The sequence below is a fragment of the Eleutherodactylus coqui genome, chromosome 8, assembly GCF_035609145.1.
Source record: "Eleutherodactylus coqui strain aEleCoq1 chromosome 8, aEleCoq1.hap1, whole genome shotgun sequence".
NCBI lineage: Eukaryota > Metazoa > Chordata > Amphibia > Anura > Eleutherodactylidae > Eleutherodactylus > Eleutherodactylus coqui.
Genome location: NC_089844.1, coordinates 82,449,041 through 82,468,094, shown reverse-complemented (window position 1 = coordinate 82,468,094; position 19,054 = coordinate 82,449,041). Strand labels below are relative to the sequence as shown.

Here is a 19,054-nt window from a genome sequence, read left to right as displayed (position 1 = left end):
AGACAAATATAAAAAAAAATGATATCACTGTATATAGTTTGTTAAATTGTTTCACTGGAAATTACAACTGATCCAACTAAAAATACAAGCCCTCATTTAGCTGTCACCAGAAAATAAAAAAGCAAAGAAAATGAAAAAGGGCTGTGGCAGAAAGCGGTTAAATCCCAGGGTCACTTCTGGTCAGGCATAACACAGTGCCCCGGAAGAAGTCTGTTGGCGAAACCCTGTGTTGGCGTGGAGAGCGTTTGCCGCAATTGTATTCAAGCAATTCTAAAGTTGGTTTTTGTGAGTGTGACCATTAAATTTATATTAAACTAACTCCAAGAGGTACTGTGCCATGTGTAGTTTTTCACACAGTGTGGATACCGGTCAAGGAATCGCGTCTTTGTGGAGCAGACTGTTTATACAATCAATTGTAACATGCTTGTGAGCTATGTTAGAAGCATTTCTAAGGTGTTTCCTGCAAGTCCTTGAATCTGCTGACTTTTCCTAATCCTGCATGTAGCATTCATCTATATTTTTGTGGAAATTTTACTCCATTTTCATATCATCAGCTCCTTGGGATTTTTAACACTCTCCTATTGACCGATACCAGGCATAATACATTGCATCAATTTTACTTGGAATGCTCCTTTAAGATCATAATCCGTTCCACTCTAGGGTATGATGAAATTTATTCTCTCTTGTTTACTGTAACAGAACAGTACATGCTAGATGGCAAAGTGCAGATGTGTTCTTCCTTACCTTTCCTCTTGACTTGACATATAGTGAAATGTGTGACGCAAAATGAAAAACTTTGAATAATAAACATAAATTTGCAGTACTCTGTCAGGAAATGTAGATGCTATATGAGTCTATATGTGACCATCCAGTGGTTACAATGTGTATTGCAGCCTTGAAAGAGCTTTGGTAGCATGTCACAATATATGTATTAAATGTGTATGGAGAGAAATTAGAGTCCTGAAAAGAAATTGGGGAAACTTAAGTGTGGACACATTTATATCTTGAAATTAATAATAAAAATAACATCAGAAAAAAAATCTTAAAGGGATTGACTTAAGACAATAGGGCACAAGGACATAATAGAAATGTCCCCTTGCTTGTGTGCTGCCCCGCATGAGCCAGCATAGAGAGCCACTATTGAAGAGCAGATCTTTCTGTGTAGGAACGCAACATCCATCTGTTGCTCAGTAGGTCATTCATTTTGTATTACCAGGAGCAGCTTTCATTGGCAATTACAGCTGAGCACCATAGATTGGAGTAACCAAAATCATAGTGATCAGCAGTGATGAGTGAATGTTTGAAAAGTTCATTTCGGCTGGTTTGCCAAACTGTTGGGTTTGGTCCAAATTAGTTCAAAACAAACTGGAAGTTCACTAAAACTGGTATATAACATTGTCTAAGAGCCACAAAAGCCCTGTATAACAATCTGAGTGTGTTATAGAGGGATTCTATGGTTCTTAGGGCTCTTTCACACAAGTGTAGTGATTTTTGGTCGGCTGTGTCATGGCCACAGTGTGACCGAAAATCGCATGAACGGCCGCATAAATCTGCCATTTGTGCACCCGTTCAGATGGCCTGGGTCTGGCGCATATATGCCCAGCCCGGATTGCTGTTGGGTGGGGAAGACAGTTTAGCTCTGCTAAAGTGCCTCCCCCTTTCTGCCACCTCATCCAGCTCTCGGCAAGGGGAGGGGGCAGGAGCTAGCTGCCACCCTATCCCGCCCCCTCCCCCTCCCATTTCAGACAGCCAGCAAGGGGCGGAGAGGAGGAGAGAAGGGGTTGGGAGTTTAGAGACATGCTGCTAAACTTCCTCCCACCTCCCTTTCCCCGGCAGCTACCATTAGTGCCCATAGGAGTCTATGTCATTGACTAACGTATCCCAGCCAGGAAGATACTTCCCATATAAAAGCGCCCAGCTGAAATGCGCTCCTATGCGCCATCTTGGCTGGCGAGGCACTTTTACGCCGTTGGAATATGCCAATCTGAACTGATGCATTGGAAACCAATGCATCGGATTGACAGCGTATATAAGCCGGACATAAAAGCGTGCACGATATACGACCGTGTGAATAAAGCCTTAGACAGTGTTACAAACTAGTGTTCAGAGCTAGTATTAAGTGAACTGAACAGAAGAACCCTGTTTTGAGTAGAACTTCACTAAAAGCTCAGTTCTTGTTCGTATCCAACTGAAAATTTAGCAAAGCTCCACCTGAAACAGGGTTCTACTTGTTCAGTTTGTTCAACACTACTGATCAGCTTATCACCAAATTCTATTTTAAAGGTTAACACCTTTAACTTTCTTGTCTTCCCAATCAGACAGTTCTCCATATTCCTGTAGTCTCCCTTTAAAACTTCATCATCTCAGCGAAAAATCAAAGATTCTACCAAGGACTTTAATGTGAATCCTTAAATGAAACATGACCCGAGATAGAAAGGAAAACTGGATACTAATTAAACAATTATCTTGGTCACCCCATCCCTGATTAGAAAAAATAGTTACAAATTAAAGCATTGGCTTGGTTAATACCTGGATGGTCCCATTCTCAAGGCTTGGGAATTAAGTTCCCACATGGATTCGGAATCAGGTCTCCAGTCCACTTCAGAGTCATCTCATTAAGTAGAGTGAACACATTACACAGTTCAGTATTAGAGATCGAAAATTACAATTGGAAGAAAACTAAGGCCGGTAGAAATGTCACAAGTCCGACAGGATAAAGTATGTTAGGGAGGAGAGGGTGGTCAGCTGTGTCGACTTCAATTTAAATGGGGTTTCTTTGCAATAACTTAGCTGCCTTATTTGCATCTCACCCCTTTTGAAAAGTCTCATTATGCTTTCAAAAGTCTTTTCAGGCTCCTTTATATTAATTATAGAAATCATTAGAATAAAAAGTTAACATAATGGTTTTAAGAACAAGCTTCACAAGCGGAATATGTGCATATTTAATCCTCTACGCTGATGAATTTTTAATCATTGTTCAAGTCCAGGTTTTTTATCTTAAAGCCTAACTTGATAACAAACCTAGCAATTGGTAGAACTAATTGGTACAGAATAAGTAAATAATTTATACAATTAGAAAAAAAAAAGCATCGCTGTTTAAAAGGTGTGCATAGAGCGTGCGTTTAATGATGGCAGAGCGAGACTAGACCGGAGGACGGGCGCTGCTTTATGGTACGCTGCTGACATCCAGAGGCCAATGCTAAACATGCTCCACTTATTCTATTTACAGATGATACAAGCCGGAAGAGATTTGTAAAAATCTCTTCTCTTAAATTAGCATTAATTGGAATTCGTTTGCAGCTGCTGTGTGCATCCTTAATAAGGGACAGAGGTTTGGAACATGATAATATTTTCTAGTTTGTATGGTAGAGTAGGTGTAACGGGGATTAAACTGCATAAAAGCATTACAGTAATGACATTGCTGGCCGGAGGTTATTGTGCGAATGCAATCGAACGCATTTAAAATGTGTCCAAGGTATATCCCTGTGATATCCCTTTTATCTGATAGTCCAGAATATCTGATAATCCGACACTTGAATTGCAAGACAAGAAAAAAGGATAGCATTCTAGTTTGTTAGCATTTTTTATGGTTTTTCGTTGTCTTCCAGGAAGTTCTCGAGTGCTTTATGCATTCTGTAGGATTATCCTATCAATAAGAATCATTAAGGGCTTAAAAGGACGAACGTGTTTGTGCAGGTTTTTGCGTGCGTGAAACTCGTAAAATGTGACAAATGAAGCTATTGATTTCAATGAGCTCGTTAGCAGGAGCTTGATTCTCACACACAATTCCTGCTTGCAAGAAAAGATACGCCTTACCCTATCCTTCTTACACAGAAAGCTGCCATAGAAGTCTATGGAAACTTAAGAAAAAGGGAGCGGGAGGGAGTTACCCTGCATGAAACGCCTGGAAAAAAAAAAAAAAAGACAGCTGGCCCTAATGTGGCTTTAAATAGCCATTCAATTCCACGGGATGGGAGTAACACACGCAGGTGTGAACTTGCATTGCAAGCGCAAAAATTGGATTACTATGCACTGCATGCCTGTTTAGTGCCATCTGCAAGTCTACTTCAGGTGCCAATACGCTCTGTTGTGACGAGCGTATTTTGCGCATACATTTGCCTGTAGAAGATCTAATACTCAAGCAAAGGCATGTTTGGACTGCAAAGATAGACCATGCAACTGCTATGGTGCACTTAGAGGGGGGGGGGGGGGGGGGTCGCCCGCTACTGCTTGAACAAGGAAACTCAGACCAATCTCACGCTCTTGGGATTAATTCACACAAACACATTTGCGCAACATATTTCGCACAAAAAATTCAAAAGTTCATAGAACCCTTTGATTTCAATAGGTTTGTTCACTTAAGCATATTTTGTTTGTGCAAAAAATCTATGCAGCATGGTCCGTTTTCCTGCGCATATTCAACTAATTACACTTAGGGCTTCTTCACACTGCTGCTTCGCTTTTCAGTCGCCCGCGTCGTGGCTGGAAATCACAAGAACAAAAAGGCAGCCGGCTGCATCTCCCATTTTAACGCCCATCCAGACGGCCTGGCTGCGGCGTGTATACGACGCAGCCTGGAATACCGTCGGGGGGAATTGAATCCGTTTTTAAAGCAATTTACTATTTTTTTTTTTCACGTGCATGAAAAACTGATGTAAACCTGATGCCAATTGCGCGTTTTTATTGAAAAAATGCTTCGTACATGCATGAAAATGGCAGTCATATCACAGGTAAATCAGTCAGCTTTTATCTGACCTACATCACACTAGTATAGCCTTATTACTAGTTGGCAGAAGCCTACGCAGGATTCACTTCTCCAGATAAACTGTACTTTTAGAATTGGCCCAAGGTTTAAAAAAATGTGAATTAAAGGGGTTGCACTAGAATAGACTTTTATCACCTATCACCCAGATGACAAAAGTATGAGCGGGGAGGTGGGGGCTCACCGAGACCTCTACTGATCTAAGAACTGGGGTCTCATGTTTCCCTCTCCTCCTCACTATGGACTGACTGCACTCCCAAGCAAGGAGGAGATTGAATAGAGCAGCGGTCGAGAATGCATGGTGCCAATCAAATCCATCTTCAGTGGGATGGCCAGTAATAGCCGAGCACGTTTACTCTGTTATTTCCATGTGCACCATTAAAATGAACAGAGTGGCGTCATACATCTGTGACTGCAGCTCCATCCAGTATGTGCTCCAGCAATGTTCGCACGCTTTTTTTATTGTGGTACAAGCTGACATTTTTATTGGCATTGGAAGATGCATACAACTTTTTGATCATTTTTCTTTTTTTTTTTTTTTGCAGTAGGCTTACTTCAAATGATTTCACTAGACCTTCAGCTGCCATAACGGTTTACCGATTGCTGGTAATCACCATCAATGTATGGAGCTGCTAAATGACTATTCATCACTCATGCCACCTGCACCTCAAAAACATCTCCAGAATCTACTCATTTGTTGCCATAAAAACAGAAAAAACTCCAATTGTCACTACTGTTCATTCTCGTTTTGACTATTATAAGGGCTCTTTCACACGAGCGTCATTTTGATGGTGAATAGGTCCATTTAAAAAATGCATCTAAAAAGAACCCAAAGTTTCCTATGGGTTCTTTCAGATTAACGATTTTTGGACATGCCGAAAAAAAAGCCAACATTTTTCTCCGTCAAAAGATAGGACATGTCTAAAGATGAGCGAATGTACTCGTTTCGAGTAATTACTCGATCGAGCACTGCGATTTTCGAGTACTTCAGTACTCGGGTGAAAAGATTCAGGGGGCGCCGGGGGGCGGCGTGGGGGGTTGCAGCGGGGAACAGGCGGGCGCCCTCTCTCTCTCCCTCTTCCCCCCACTCCCCGCTGCAACCCCCCCCACTCATCCACGGCGCCCCCCGAATCTTTTCGCTCGAGTACGGAAGTACTCGAAAATCGCGGTACTCGGGCGAAAAAGGGGCGTGGCCGAGTACGCTCGCTCATCTCTAGACATGTCCTATCTTTTGACAGCACAGTGCTGGCGGCTACTATAGACTCCAATGGGAGCAGTCAGGCAAAAGGAGGGGGTGGGGGAGTGGCATACTTGCTAATATCAGCTGCGATGTGCTCGTGGCTGCTATTCGCTCACCTGATTTGACTCTCAGACAGCCACGTTGTTTTAGTGTGACTTTAGTACGGCTATCTGAGCGTTAAAGACACTCGTGTGAAAGAGCCCTAAGGGTGCATTCACACGAACGTATATCGGCTCAGTTTTTACGCCGAGCCGATATACGTCGTCCTCATCTGCAGGGGGGGGGGGGGGGGAGGCTGGAAGAGCCAGGAGCAGGAACTGAGCTCCCGCCCCCTCTCTGCCTCCTCTCCGCCCCTCTGCACTATTTGCTATGGGGAGAGGCGGGACAGGGGCAGGGCTAATTTGCGGAACTTAGCCCCACCCCGCCTCCTTTCATTGCAAATAATGCAGAGGGGTGGAGAGGAGGCAGAGAGGGGGCGGAAGCTCAGTTCCTGCTCCTGGCTCTTCCACCCCCGCCCTGCACACGAGGACAACGTATATCGGCTCGGCGTGAAAACAGAGCCGATATACGTTCGTGGGACTGCACCCTAAGGCTGTATTTACACGAATGAATGCAATATCTGTCTGAGAAAGTGGGACCAATATCAAACTAGTAAACCCATGATTTATAATGTGTATGATGCGTTACACAAGAAAACAGCATTACATCGCTGCGCATTTGAAAATTGCATGCTGTTCAAATAGTAATAAAAAAAAAAAAAAAAAATCACATCATAACTTGCATTTACATGTAAATGTGATGGAATTTTATTTATTTTTTGGCATAGGAAAGAATAAGCGATTCTTGAATATAAGTGCCTGAAAATAGGACATGCTGTGATTTTTCTATAATCCAATTTTCCAAAATGTTGGGATGCGGTGTAAAATATGAATTAATGTTAGAAAAAAAAATGCAGTGATTTGGAAATCTCATGTAACCATAATTTTATTCACTATAGAACATATATCAGTAGGTGAGAGACATTTTTTCATTTCATTAAAAAAAAAAATAACTCATTTGAAAAACGGATGGCAGCAACACATCTCACAAAAGTTGGGACACTTAACAAAAAGGTCAGAAAAGTAAGTGGTATCAAAGAAGAATAGCTGAAGGGTCAATTTTCTACTAAGTCACATGACTTAAATTAGCATGCTAGAAAGGCAGAGTCTCTTGGAAGCAAAGATGATCATCGGTTCAGAAACTGCATCTAAAAATTGAGGAACAATTTCAGAAAAATTTAAAATTGTGAAGACTTTGAATATTCCATCATCTACATTACATAATGTCAAACGATTCAGAGAATCTGGAGAAATTCATGTGCACAAGAGACAGGACCAATGTCCAAGATTGGAGCCGCAAAACCTATGGGCTGTCAGACATGATTCTATAATGCCAATCACTGCATGTACTCAGGAATACTTCCAGAAATCATTGTTTGTGAACACAGTTCACCATGTAATGCAAAGAAGAAGCAATATATCAACAATCTAGACATGCCAGCATCTTCTCTGGGGCAAAGGAAATTGATAATGCACGGAGGCAAAATGGAAAACTGGTCTGCGATCAGATGAATCAAAATGTGAAATTATTTTTGGAAACCACAGACGTCATGCCCTGCGGACTCCAGTGGAAAGGGTACATCCAGCTTGTTATCAGCACACAGTTCAAAAGTCTGCCCCTCTGGTGGTATAATTGCATTAGTGCCTATGGTATGGGCAGCTTAAACATCATTAAAGGCACTATCAATGCTGAGGAGTATGCAGAGGTTTTAGAACAACATATGCTCCCATTAGACAACATCTCTCTCCCAACTTTATCTTCCAAAAGATAGCAGATAGAGATGAGCGAACACCAAAATGTTCGGGTGTTCGTTATTCGGAACGAACTTCCCGTGATGCTCGAGGGTTCGTTTCGAACAACGAACCCCATTGAAGTCAATGGGCGACCAGAACATTTTTGTATTTCGCCGATGCTCGCTAAGGTTTTCATGTGTGAAAATCTGGGCAATTCAGGAAAGTGATGGGAATGACACAGTGACGGATAGGGCAGGCGAGGGGCTACATGTTGGGCTGCATCTCAAGTTCACAGGTCCCACTATTAAGCCACAATAGCGGCAAGAGTGCCCCCCCCCCCACTGTCAGCATAAAGATCGTCCTCCTCTGGCACAGCTGTAACAGCTGTAGCAGAGAAGAACGATGTTTGCCCATTGAATTCAATGGAGCGGCAATACAGCATGTTCCACTGAATGCAATGGGCTGCCGGCGATCGCAGGATGAATGGTCTGAAAGGGGTTAAATATATAACCCCTTTCCTGCAATTCATCCAGAAATGTGTTACACTAAAAATATATACCGGCGTATAAGGCGACGGGGCGTATAAGACGACCCCCCAACTGTCACCTTATACGCCGGCAATACAGTGGAGCAAAGAATAAAAATCATTACTTACGTTTTTAGATGATCTGCGGCGCTCCTGCAGGCTGTCACTCCCTCCTAATCCACGGCAGACAAGCTTTCTCTATGAAAGGCATTAAATCCCTGCCTCCAGGAAGACACGTGCCTTCAGCCAATCACAGCCAATGACAATGATGTCATTGAATGGCTGTGATAGGCTGTGTTTCTGGAGGCGGGGATTTCAAGCCTTGAAATCCCCGCCTCCAGAAACACAGCCAATCACAGCCATTCAATGACATCATTGTCATTGGCTGTGATTGGCTGAAGGCACGTGTGCTTCTGGAGGCAGGGATTTAAAGTCTTTCGTGGAGAAAGCAATACTCTGCCGTGGACCAGGAGGGAGTGACAGCCTGCAGGAGCGCCGCAGATCATCTAAAAACGTAAGTAATGATTTTTATTCTTTGCTCCACTGTATTACCGGCGTATAAGGTGACAGTTGGGGGGTCGTCTTATACGCCCCGTCGCCTTATACGCCGGTATATATTTTTAGTGTAACACATTTCTGGATGAATTGCAGGAAAGGGGTTATATATTTAACCCCTTTCCGACCATTCATCCTGCGATCGCCGGCAGCCCATTGCATTCAGTGGAACATGCTGTATTGCCGCTCCATTGAATTCAATGGGCAAACATCGTTCTTCTCTGCTACAGCTGTTACAGCTGTGCCAGAGAAGAAGGATTTGTCTTCTATATGTTCTCAATGGGGTCAGCGCTGCTGCCGCTGGCCCCATTGAGCGCATATAGAATGCATCCATAGCGAGCAGCGGGAGGGGCAGATTTCAATACTCGGGTGACACCTTATCTCCCCAGCCACTCACAGCAGGGGGGTGGTATAGGGCTTAAACGTTGCAGGGGGAAGTTGTAATGCCTTCCCTGTCTTTATATTGGCCAAAAAAAAGCGCTAACGTCTCAGGGAAGAAAGTTAAATTAACCAGAACACCGCATGGTGTTCGTTACGAATAACGAACATCCCGAACACCCTAATATTCGCACGAATATCAAGCTCGGACGAACGCGTTCGCTCATCTCTAATAGCAGACCTTCTTGTTTTCTCTTTTATCTTGGACCTAATTCTTACTAACAGGGAGGAAATGGTTGAGGAAATAAGGATGGTTGGGACCTTAGGAGGCAATGATCATACTATCCTTGAATTTTGGATAAAAGGGCAGGAAGACCTGAGAAAACGCAAACCTCAAGTTTGGATTTTAGAAAGGCAGATTTTAATGAACCCAGAAAGAGGTTTGGAAGAATTCAATGGCTGGATGTTCTCAAGGACAGAAATGTCCAAGAAGGTTGGGAAATATTGCAAAATGAGATTCTCAAAGCACAATAGTTAACAATCCCTAAAAAAAGGAAGAATGGGAAGCATTTAAAGAGACCAGGAAGGATGAACACAGAACTTACACAAATGTTAAACATGAAGAAAAATATGTTTATCTAATGTAAAAAGAGGGGGGGAATATTTAAAGAAGAATATAATGCGTTTTGCGGAAACTGTAGGGCAAGTATCAGAAAAGCTAAAGCCAATAATAAATTGAGGCTTGCAACAGAGACCAAAAGCAATAAAAAAGGATTTTGAGGGTGTGTCAAAAGCAAAAGAAAAGTCAAAGAGGCTATTGGATGCTTACAAGATGAAAATGGTGAATTGGTTAAGAATAATGTTGAGAAAGCCAAACATTTTAATTTCTATTTTGTATCAGTTTTCTCTTAGAAAGTAAATGGAACATCAACTGATCTTCCCTGTGCTATTAGGGGAATAAAAATGAAGGCTATCTATAAGCAGATAGATTCATTTAAGTTAGGTGACTAAAGGAAGCAGCGGAGGTAATTGCTAAACCACTTGCCAAAATCTTAGAAAATTCCTGGAGAACAGGAGAAGTCCCAGAAGAATGGAAAAGGGCAAATGTTGTCCTTATCTTCAAAAAAGGGAAGAAGGTGGATCCAGGAAACTACAGGCCTGTGAGCCTGAATTCTATACCAGAAAAGGTCTTTGAACAAATTATTAAACAGCATGTATGCAACTACTTTGATTAAAATGGAGTAATTAACCAGAGCCAGCATGGGTTTGTAAGAAACAAGTCATGCCAGAGAAATCTAATTTCCTTCTATGACAGAATCACCGACTGGGTTGATCAGGGAATTGCGGTAGATATAGTATCTTGATCTTAGTAAAGCATTTGACAAAGTGTCTCATACCATACTTATTGAAAAAATGACCAAAATATGGGATTGACAAGGCAACAGTTAGGTGGATTCACAACTGGCTGCATGATTGTACTCAAAGAGTGGTGATAAATGGCGGCACATCCAAGTGGAATAATGTATACAGTGGGGTATCACAAGGCTCTGTCCTAGGCCCAGTGTTGTTCAACATTTTTATAAATGATCTAGAGGAGGGAATTGATGGGAAACTGATAAAAGTTTCCAACAACACAAATCTAGGAGGGATAGCTAACACTAGGGAAGAGAGAGTGAGAGTATTCAAAAAGATCTAGAAAAGCTTGAACAGTGGGTGGTGACTAACAGAATGGTATTTAACAAGAAGAAATGCAAAGTCCTATATCTGGGTGAGAAAAATGAAAAAAAAAAGCACATACAGAATGGGAGGAATTGGGCTAAGCAGCACATGTGAAAAAGACTTGGGTATACTAATAGATCATAGACTGAACATGAGTCAACAATATGATGCAGCAGCCAAAAAAAACAACCATAATTCTGGGATGTATTAAGAGAAGCATAGAGTCTAGATCACATGATGTAATTATCCCCCTCTACTCTTCCTTAGCCAGACCTCATCTGGAATACTGTGTTTAGTTCTAGACACCCTACTTTTAAAAAAGACAGACAAACTATAGCAGTTTTCAGAGAAGAGCTACCAAGATGCTGAACGGTCTGCAAATCATGTCCTATGAGGAACGGTTAAAGCATCTGGGAATGTTTGGCTTGCAAAAAAGAAGACTGAGAGGAGACTTAATAGCGGTCTACAAATATCTGAAGGGCTGTCACAGTGCAGAGGCATCATCCCTATTCTTATTTGTACCAGGAAAGACTAGAAGCAATGGGATGAAACTGAAAGGGAGGAGACACAGATTAGATATTAGAAAAAACTTTCTGATAGTAAGGGTGATCAATGAGTGGCACAGGTTACCACGGGAGTTGTTCAAACAAAGGCTGAATAGACATTTGTCTGGGATGATTTAGTGAATCCTGCACTGAGCAGGGTTGGACCCGATGACCCTTGAGGTCCCTTCCAACTCTACCATTCTATGATTCCATGAAGACCTTGCATATTTTGGCAAGACAACGCTAAACCACATAGTGCATCCATCACAACAGCACGGCTTCACAGAAGAAGAGTCCGGGTGCTGAACTGGCCGCGTGCAGTCCAGACCTTTCACCAATAGAAAGCATTATGAAATTAAAAATATGACAAAGACAAGACCCTTGACTGTTGAGCAGCTAGAATCCTACACCAGACAAGAATGGGACAGCATTTCTCTCCCAAAACTCCAGCAATTGGTCTCCTCACTTCCCTGATGTTTACAGACCGTTGTAAAAAGAAGAGATATGCTACACAAATCGTAGACATGGCCATGGTCCAAATTTTTTTGAGATGTGTTGTTGCCATCCGTTTCTAAATGAGTTAGTTAAAAAAAAAAAAAGAAAAAGGAAGAAAAATGTCTCCCTTTCTCACCTTGTGATATGTGTTCTATTGTGAATCAAATATGGGGATATGAATTTTCCAAATCATTACATTCTTTTTGTTTTAACATTTATTTACATTTTACACAGCGGCCCAACTTTTTTGGGACCTCATTAGGCTAAATAGCCTTTTAAATCACAGAAGGGGTGTGTCGCGCACGCATTTAAACAGGCATTGTGTGCGCAAAAAGTACAGTACTATGCGCCGATAAACATGCAAAAATAAAACTCGTTCACTGCACAAATACATTGCCCTAAAGCGTACGCAATTGCATATATGGTTATCTGAAGCCGCCCTTAAGAAGTCACCTTCAATGTGAGACTAGGTTTTCACTAAGGTTCTCATTCATTTGAATATATGCAATTTCGGTCTGTGAAAAACAGACTAAGGCTGCCTGTCCACGGGAGGGTTTGAATTGAGTTCCCCGTGGTGATTATCCGTCCACAGGAAACGCAGTGAAAGCTCTCCATAGCATTGCAATGATTCTCCGCTCGTGGCCAGCAAATCGCAGCATGCCGCGATTAGCCGTGGTCGTCCTGTCTGTCAGATAGGCTGACAGCGGAGAGCCGTCTGCAGGCTCCTGCTCCCACGCAGCAGCTCCCGCGGCGGAGATCCACCGTGGGATACCACAATGCCCGTGGACAGGCAGCCTTAGGGCTTAGTCACACAAGGGAATTTGCACAGTCAACTTACATGCGCAAAAAAATGCAACTCTTAGAACCCATGGTTTCCTATAAAAACATTCAGAGGAAGGAATTTTAGCCGGAAAAAAATAAATTGCGTCTAAAAAGATAGGATATCAGCGACCGAAATTCCCCGCTGTGTGAAAAAATTGGTCTTCACCTATCTTTAGTGCGCAGGAGTTTCCATAGACTCCTGTGAGCTGGAAAAAAAAGGGAAGGAGAAGTTTAGCTGTGGCCAGCGCTCGGAAAAGACGACAGGTGCCTGTATTTTACCCATTAGTCGCCATTATGAGGATTTCAACCAATCGAGGGAATTCCGAGCAACAACGCAGCTTCAGCTCGTGTGAATGGGTGATTTTTATGCTAATGCAGCTCAGGACTCGACCAAGGAAAATCTTCCATTCACGCGATTTTTAACGCATTCAGACGCATTATTTTGCAAAGCTAACTTCTGTGCTATTGCAATGCCCGTGTGAATGAGCCATAATTTCTCTGTGTGCATGTGCGTGTTGCATGTGTTTTTGTTGCATATGTGCAGTTTATGTCATCCGTTCTTCATGCGAAAAATAAAAATATGTTAAAAGGTCCAATTAGTGGGGGGGGGGGGTTCATTTACAACATGCATTAAATACACACACACACGTAACATTTGTCTTCTGTACAATTTTTTTTACACTCCCATAGACTTTCATGGGCAAATACCCCAATTTAAAGGGTCCATGTGCTGCCTGCATTCAGCCGATAAAAAATACGGACAGAAAATACGCCCATTTGAATGGGCCCTAAATTTAGAACACAGGACAACATAATGTCATCCACCTAAAGCGTCAAACGTTATGAGATCAATCAAGTAATACGATATAAGGCGTTATTATTACCTTCATATATTTTATTAGAGTGTTTATACATATATTTTTCAGCGTAGACTTTTAGACATATTTTCCCAGAGTGTAATCATAGTTACTCATAAGCAGGTGACTTCGAGCATTATTGAGGGTTCATGCTTCGGTGCATATTGGTCACAAATGAAAGTTTCTTCATGCTTTATTACATCCATGACAGTCGCTACTACTAATTCCAGACCTTTTTGGCACTGTATATACAATAATGATAATGTCTTCATACAGTGATTACTATTTACACCAGTTGATGCGCGCAGTTAGAAAGTGACCCGGGTGCAGTAGTGCTTCAGGGTGCAGGGCAGGAGTCCCCTGTTCAGCTGATGAAACTCAACCAGTTGTGTGAGATCTGTAAACCTTGTGTGTCCTTCATCTAATGTGTAAAACAGCTCACCTCCATCTTCAATCTGTTGGGTAGAAGGGGAAATAGCAGAAAGATGAATTCCATGAACTTGAGTGGGTTAAAAGGGTATTACGGGCATTTAATATTGATGACCTATCCTCAGGATAGGTCATCAATAGTTAATCGGCGGAGGTCCGCTGCTAAGGATTAAAATCAGTGGGAGCGATGCCTTTTATTGCACTTCCAGCTCACTGAGGAGCCAGAAGGGAACTGTGATGGAAGGCATTGCATTGCTGCCATGGATTTCAATGGGAGCAAAGCCTTCTACTACACTTCTGGCTTTGCCCCCCGATGCAAGACTCCAGCCCTGCTACATTGACAGCGGGCCGGAGGATCAGCTAATCAGTTGGGATCCTGAGCAGCAGACGCACAGCCAATCAACCATTGATGACCTATCCTGAGAATCAGTAATCAATATTAGATGCCCAGAACACCTTTTTTAAAAGGCTCCTTAGCAACTAATTTTTTTTATTGGTTAAACCATCTAAAATTAAAAATGGAGCAACTTTGCAAATAGTATTTGCATATACTGCTCATATGTAGACCTACTGTTGCAAAAAAAAAGTAGGTGAACCCTTTAGAATGACTTGGATTTCTACATTAATTACTAATAAAATGTGGCCTGATTGTTGTCCAAGTCACATTTATAGACAAACACAGTCTAACTTAACTAAATTACACACAAAGAGTTGGACTGTTCATGCAACATGTGTAACAATTCCAATTGTTCTTGCCCAGTTTTATTTTTCATTTCATCTGTAAATGGTTTATAGGACATAAGATTTGGATTGTTGGCAATTTTGACAACATTTGCCCTTTTTCTTTATTGTGGCTTATTCCATAAGTCCCACTGACTTTAATGGAGAGAACCACGCACAAGCATGGCCACTAGAGATGAGCGAGCATACTCGCTAAGGGCAATTGCTCGAGCGAGCTTTGCCCTTAGCGAGTACCTGCCCGCTTGAGAGAAGAGGTTCGGCTGTCGGCGCTGGTATTAGGTGAGTTGCGGCAGTGAGCAGAGGGAAGCGGGAGGGAGAGAGGGAGAGAGAGATCTCCCCTCCGTTCCTCCCCGCTCTCCCCCGCCGCTCCCTGCCCGCCACCGGCAGCCGAACCTTTTCTCTCGAGCGGGCAGGTACTCGCTAAGGGCAATGCTCGCTCGAGCAATTGCCTTTAGTGAGTATGCTCGCTAATCACCAATGGCCACCTCTCCATTGATGTTTATGGCTCCCATACGTAGGATCTGTACTTATCATATGTCTATGGGCTGTCACTTTAAAAGGGTTGTCCCATGAAAATAACTTGCCACCTACCCACAGGGCAGGAATTTGCTTGATCGGTGGAGGTCCGACGACTGGAGCTCCCACTAATCACATAGAGATGAACAGAGCAGTAATGTGCATGCCATATCCATTGCTCCATTCATACAAAATGTGATTGTTCTCAGTAAGAGAAACCAAGTAATCTTGTAAATATGATATCGTTTAATGGCTAACAAAAATACATGGATGATATAGTGAGCTTTCGAACCATTTATACAAGCACACTTGGGATCTCCATTTCTATGTCCCAATAGCCCGACCCCACTGATCAGGCATGACACATACTTTGTGAATAGGTGATAAGTTGTTTTCATAGGGGCAACAAGGTTATTTTCTGACAATAGATTCTCTTAAATTTTTCTGTTAGGCAGTAACGTAGACTAGTTACAAGGCACATAGCAACAAATAGGGAATGAGAACTAACCATGAAAATTTGGTTTTTTTTATGATTTACTACACAGTCACATTTTATCACTAGCATGTATGCCTGTCAGTAAAAGGAAAATACAAATCCAGCTGAGTTTTCTAGTCTTTAGGAAGTGTAGAATATGTCACTTACTGGTAGAATCTGGAAATGCTTTATCTTTTGCCCATAACACAAAGAGAGGACAAATGAGTTTGGAGTACTTTGGCTGTCCCGGACCAAAAATACTCTAGAAAAGAAATATCATATGTTTAATACAAAGTAAAGTAAAAGATTATTCAGATATGTCAGAGCAGTCTTGAGTTTACACTGAACGACCACTGCATTATAAACACCTACTCAATAAGAACAGGTTGGTCCACCGATTTGGTGGATCACGGCTTTCAGATAGTGGAGAACAGATTCCACAAAGTGGTGAATATTCTCCATACTCAAACCATGCCCATTGCAGCTGCTCCATCAGTTGGTGCACATTTTGTGGTTAAGTGGGAGCAAATCTCACTGCCCTTTTCAGTATATTCTAAATATGTTCAATATGGTTACAGTTCATCCAGTTTGGGGGCCTCCAACCACTCCCTAGTGAGCCAAGTTTGATGACATTGACTGTTCCTAGTAAAAAAAAAAAAAAAAAAAAAAAAAAAGACACTGCGGTTGAGGTAGACTTTTTGAAGATATGGGGAAAGATGGTCAGCTAACAGGTCCCTGTAGTGTTCATCATTCAAGGATTGTAGTATAATAATGACCAACACTCCCAGGCCATATCTATTGTACCCCAATATGTGACCATGAGATATGGCTTTATGCCAGATGTGCACCTGGCCAGCCATGTGGTTAAACAACAAATAGAACTTGTCACTCTAGATGACCTTGTACAATGTGTCATCCAAGGTCCAAATTCAATACATTTCACCATTCTAGGTGAGTGCTCTGAAAAGAAAGCAAATCCAATGATGTCTCCTTCACCTCCACAAGCATAAAACACCAGCAAATTGCTTCTCGGTATACTCAATAAAGTTTCACACAGCTACTGTTAGGTTTGGCTTAATCCTCCAGAAATCGATCTCATAAAAGGCATCCACTCTAAACAGAAAAATTACACATGGTGCAGTAACCTTTGAGGATACAGTAGTTTAATATAGGATTTCTGGCCATCCTCATAAAATTCTATTTAAAAGCACATACAACTTAAAATGCAGCAATCCTCGCCACATCCACTGCCTGACCAAGGGTTTCGGCAACAGTCTTCTTCTGGGGCATGTATCAAAAGGTTCATTGATCTTTTTCTAGGGTTCACACAAGGCATTGTTGGTGATGACACAGGGTCATTAGTGACACACTTATCAGTCTTCGGCTACTAAACTCCAGTCGATACAAGGTATGCGGCATTGTTATTGTGAAAATTTGTCTAACTTCCCCACTATTGTACTGCTGATTTGATTGGTCCACTGTGTCACATTGTTGCTAAGAAACCAGAGCTGCCACCTGATGCTTAGGATCAACGACACATGGCCTGCCACTATGTGATCTTCTGTTGGATGTCTGTCCATAGTTCAACCAGTTTAATACACTCTAGATACCATGGTTTGGGAACAGCCAACAAGTGCAATTGTTTCAGAAATATTGGCACTACACCTCTAGGCACCAACAATCTGATCATAGTCATTCAAGTCACCATGTTTTCACGTGACTGCCAAATGTTCCTTTTATTCCTCTTGTTATGTGGTCTCCTAGCAACCTGCGAACTACCTGCTTACAAATCCACGCCCATTTGTAATGCAATTGCGGATGTACTGCGATTCGATCTCTCCCATTGAGATCAATGGAGCCTGTCCATTTGTAATTTGTGCAAAAAGAGAGCATGCTGCCTTTTTTTGTTCCGCTCAAAAAAATAAATAAATTACAATTCACATCCGCATGTCTGCTTTAATCAGTGGAAGTTAATGCCTTTTAACCCCTTGAGTGGCGGGTTTCCTACCACCCTGTCGTGCCCACCAGGGCAGGTTTTTTAAAATGGTCTAATCATTGAATTTCAACTAGTTTTGCAGTTGCGTCTCAAGAGCCATAACTTTTTCATTTTTCCATTGACATGGCCATATAAGGGCTTGTTTTTTGCGGGGCAAGTTGTGATTTTTTAAACAGGGGGGGGAGGAAAAAAAGAAATGGGGAAAAAAGAAAAAAAGGGGCCATGTCATTAAGGGGTTAAATAATGTATTAACTTCCTTCTCTGTGTCATTATGACGCACGGATACCACATGTGTGATTGTATTTTTGATTTTTTACAAAGTAAAGGGAGACAAGTGTTTTTTTTATTTTTTTAATAATTTTTTTACTTTTTTTTTTTAATTTTTTTTTTTTTTGTCCCTTTAGGGGACTTCCACAGGGACCCATCAGGACCCCTGATCACATTCCAGGGGTCCGATGGTGACAGCCCTTTACATGCTGCAGTCACATAGACTGCAGCATGTAAAGGGTTAACACAGCAGAGATCGGAGGTTTTCTCTGATCTCTGCTGTAAGAGCAGGTACCTAGGTGTCCTCTCACAGCCAAGCACCAAGCTCTCCCTGCCACAGAGACCATCGGCTTGCTTCTGACAAGCCGATGGTCTCTATGGCAACCTGTAAACAAAGCAGGACATTGCCGACATGTCGGCAATATCTTCTGCTGGTTTTTCAAAGCCCTTGCTTTGTTCTCTGTGGGTCTGTGCAGGCAGAGCACAGTGTCACAGCTTGTGGCATTGTGCTCTGCAGCTCCCATAGTGATACATAGCCCGGAAATCTTCCGGGGTATATCACTATGGGCAGTGGAGCTCGTCACGGAACTTTTCCGGGCGTGCCACTCAAGGGGTTAATAGGCGAATATTACAGCAGATCGTCCGTGTGGGTGCCGATCGTGGATTCCGCAATTCAAATCCCTTCGTGTTGAGGTGGTCTTATATAGGTACTTCTTTCTAGGTACTGACAAATGTAGCATCAGACTTGCTCTAAGTACAACCCCCAGGAACAGAGTTGAAAAACATTTTTTGTTTTTTTCTTCCTTAAGTCAATAAAAAGTAAAAAAACCTATATTCGAAGCAAGCCTAGCTTTACATTTCTCGGTACCGGGGAGCAGCAACTGTACAAAATGGATTCT

General features: G+C 42.2%; 1 protein-coding gene across 1 annotated transcript in view; it reads right to left on the bottom strand.

The window, feature by feature from the left end:
* Nucleotides 1–13,830: 13,830 nt before the first annotated feature.
* The window catches only part of GRB14 (growth factor receptor bound protein 14), a 93,392-nt gene continuing 88,168 nt past the window's right edge, over nt 13,831–19,054 (bottom strand). Inside the window, exons 12-13 of the mRNA XM_066577417.1 lie at nt 16,061–16,154; nt 13,831–14,186 (exon numbers count right to left, since the gene is read on the bottom strand). Coding sequence (XP_066433514.1) covers nt 14,040–14,186; nt 16,061–16,154 — 241 coding nt within the window. The 3' untranslated portion in view covers nt 13,831–14,039. The remainder of the gene's footprint in view (nt 14,187–16,060; nt 16,155–19,054) is intronic.